We start from the raw sequence: 3,034 nt of genomic DNA on the forward strand, positions 1-3,034 counted from the left end.
ATATTAAACATTATAATATTAATATTTGCCACTGCATGCAATAAAATATTTCATTATTAAAATGAAACCACTTTTAATTTTTGTTTGTAGTAGAAACTGTTGTAACAGTTCTTCCTATCTGATGAAGGAGAATATGAAGAGACAACTCTAAAGAACTATGTGCAAATGCTTAATTGGAGATTTCAATTTGTATAAAAATTCTCTAGCATTTAACAAAACAGGGTTAAGAATTTATATAACCAAAAATATGTTGTTTTTTTTTTTTAAGTTGACAAAATCTTTACAAAATTTCCACCCAAACTGCCATTGAGTCTGTTCTGATTTCTACTGAACTTGTATCTGGGGTGATTATCCAACTTTTTTCCGTGGAACCACCAGTGTATTTGAACCACCAGAGACAGTTGGCATTTAGGTTAGTAGCAAAACTATTCTAGCCTGTATAAGAAAAATAAAAATAGTATTTTGGGGGGAATGTACTTATTTTAAGAGTGCTCTCAAGGCTTAGTAATAAGGAGTTGCACCATCAACCCTAAGTTAGGTGATTGGAACCCACCAGCTATTCTGCAAAAGAAAGATGAAATTGTAGAAATCTATTTTCATTTGATTGACTATGTCTGAAAGTCAACTGTACAATTAGCTAAAAGTCAGTTCCTACTCAACAATGTTTGTTGTTGTTGTTAGATGCCATCAAGCTGAGTACTTATGAACCATATATAACCCTATTGACCACTTGACTCTTACTACTGGACTTGACAATACATAACAATAATAACCTTTATTTTAAAGTTAGAGTGGTAAAACTCTAATTCTTGTGATTAATAGGAAATAATTTACTAGACTATATAATCTAATATTCTGTCATAGTAAATATAAATAAGACAGAGAATCAATTGCTACTGATAGAAATTGTTAGGAAAAGTCATACGGAAAATTCATAAACAGACCTTGTATGCAGCAAAAAAGCACAATTCACGAGTTTATTTCAATTTACTATTTTGATGAAAATCAAGTAATTTATGTGTTCTTCATCCACTCCTAAACAACTCTATGAACTTTGATAAACGGCGATAGTTACAGAAAGGTTTCAGGTCTTTTGTTCATAGGGTTGCTCTGAGTCATGTTCAACTAGACAGCAATCAACATTAAAAAAACATTGGAATTAAGCAAAACATACATAATAAAAAAAATTCATGTAGCTTAAATCATGGATCTTTTTAAATGAAGAAAGTTCTGTGTTATATATAGGGAGCTGCACTGCTAACCCAAAGTCTGTTCCTCTATGATAATTTCAATCCACTAGCTGCTCTTCAAAAGAAAGATGGGTAATCTCCAGTTCTTATAGCTTCTAAAATTGACTCAAGAGTCAGCTATGGGTATATTCTGTCTCAGTGACAATATCTAAATACATTAAAATATGAAGATTTTAAAAAAGGATTTTTTTAAGATCTAAAATAAATCCAGAGACAGTAAGATCTGTTTAGAGATACTTGTGTTAAAAAACTCAATAGCTTAAAGGAAAAAAATACATTGTGACTAAGAAGGGGAAAAAATCCATCATAGTAGAAAAACAATGAGAAATAATTTTAATATCCTTAGAAAGAATGGTCTTTGTAATACACTCTTTGTACTGCATATGAAGAAAATAGTTTATAATTTTATTTTGTATACTTTTCAATTTGTTTTGTTACTCAAATGTAGAATATTTTAAAAATAAATTAAGAAAAATTCTGTTAAAAATCTTCCTTATTTTAATATGTTTTAATGTTTAAAATATGTAGACCCTTTAGTTTTATCTCAGCCTTTTAAAAAATTATAATTCTTTAATCCATGTGAAGCAGATGATGAAAAATCAAACGTCAGTGATAGAGTTCATTCTTCTTGGATTGACAGATGACGCCCAAATTCAACCTGTGCTTTTCCTTTTCCTGCTACTGACTTATATCTTAAGTATTATGGGAAATTTGACCATCATCATTCTAACTCTGCTGAATCACCACCTCCAGAGTCCTATGTATTTCTTCCTCCGGAATTTTTCCTTTTTGGAAATTTCCTTTACCTCCGTGTTTGTTCCCAAAATGCTAGTCAATATTGGAACTGGAGACAAGACCATTTCCTTTGCTGGTTGCTTCACTCAGTATTTTTTTGCCATCTTTCTGGGAGCCACTGAATTTTACCTCCTAGCTTCCATGTCCTATGATCGCTATGTTGCCATCTGCAAACCTTTGCATTACACATCTATAATGAGCAGGAGACTGTGCATTCAACTTGTCCTATGTTCCTGGTTCTCTGGGTTTTTAGTTGTCATTGTGCCACATATAATGACTCTCCAGTTATCTTTTTGTGCCTCCAATGTCATCAATCATTATTGCTGTGACTATACTGTATTGTTGCATTTGTCCTGTTCAGATACACATATTATAGACATGCTTGAATTTATCCTTGTTGGAGTGACACTAATTTTCACATTAGTATTAGTTATTCTTTCCTACACATATATTGTCAGAACAATTCTGAAAATCCCCTCTGTTCAACAAAGAAAAAAAGCTTTTTCTACTTGTTCCTCTCATATGATTGTTCTCTCACTTTCTTATGGAAGCTGTATCTTCATGTATTTGAACCCTTCTGTTGAGGATGCAGCCACTTTCAATAAGGGTGTAGCTGTGCTGAATACTTCAGTTGCCCCTCTGTTGAATCCATTCATCTATACTCTAAGAAACCAGCAAGTGAAACTAGCCTTCAAAGATATGGTTGGTAAGGTACAATTTTTTCTTTTTGGAAAGTGAAACTATTTATAATCCATTATGAAAACAAATAATAAATATTTGGAAGATTGTGGAAGCACATGATAGCAATTTAATAATATTTTCTGCATTATCCCATTAATGTCCCTAATTGAATAATAAACATACTCATTTAACATCATTTCTTTGGGCTCAAAATCAACACCCTGTAAAATAATTCAAGAAATCAGAAGATATATTGCACTGGAGGACTCTGTTGCTGCCAAGGCTCTCTTTAAAGTGCTAAAGAGCAA

At 31.9% G+C, this 3,034-nt stretch overlaps 1 protein-coding gene across 1 annotated transcript; it reads left to right on the plus strand.

Moving 5' to 3' along the window:
- Positions 1 to 1,841: 1,841 nt before the first annotated feature.
- LOC102858719 (olfactory receptor 6C4-like) lies at positions 1,842 to 2,783 on the plus strand. Its single transcript, XM_006883996.1, has one exon. It carries the CDS (start codon positions 1,842 to 1,844, stop codon positions 2,781 to 2,783), a length of 942 nt encoding a protein of 313 aa, XP_006884058.1.
- Positions 2,784 to 3,034: the final 251 nt, after the last annotated feature.

Source organism: Elephantulus edwardii, unplaced genomic scaffold, assembly GCF_000299155.1.
Source record: "Elephantulus edwardii isolate Elephantulus edwardi_28Jun2011 unplaced genomic scaffold, EleEdw1.0 scaffold00030, whole genome shotgun sequence".
In the NCBI taxonomy this organism is placed as follows: domain Eukaryota; kingdom Metazoa; phylum Chordata; class Mammalia; order Macroscelidea; family Macroscelididae; genus Elephantulus; species Elephantulus edwardii.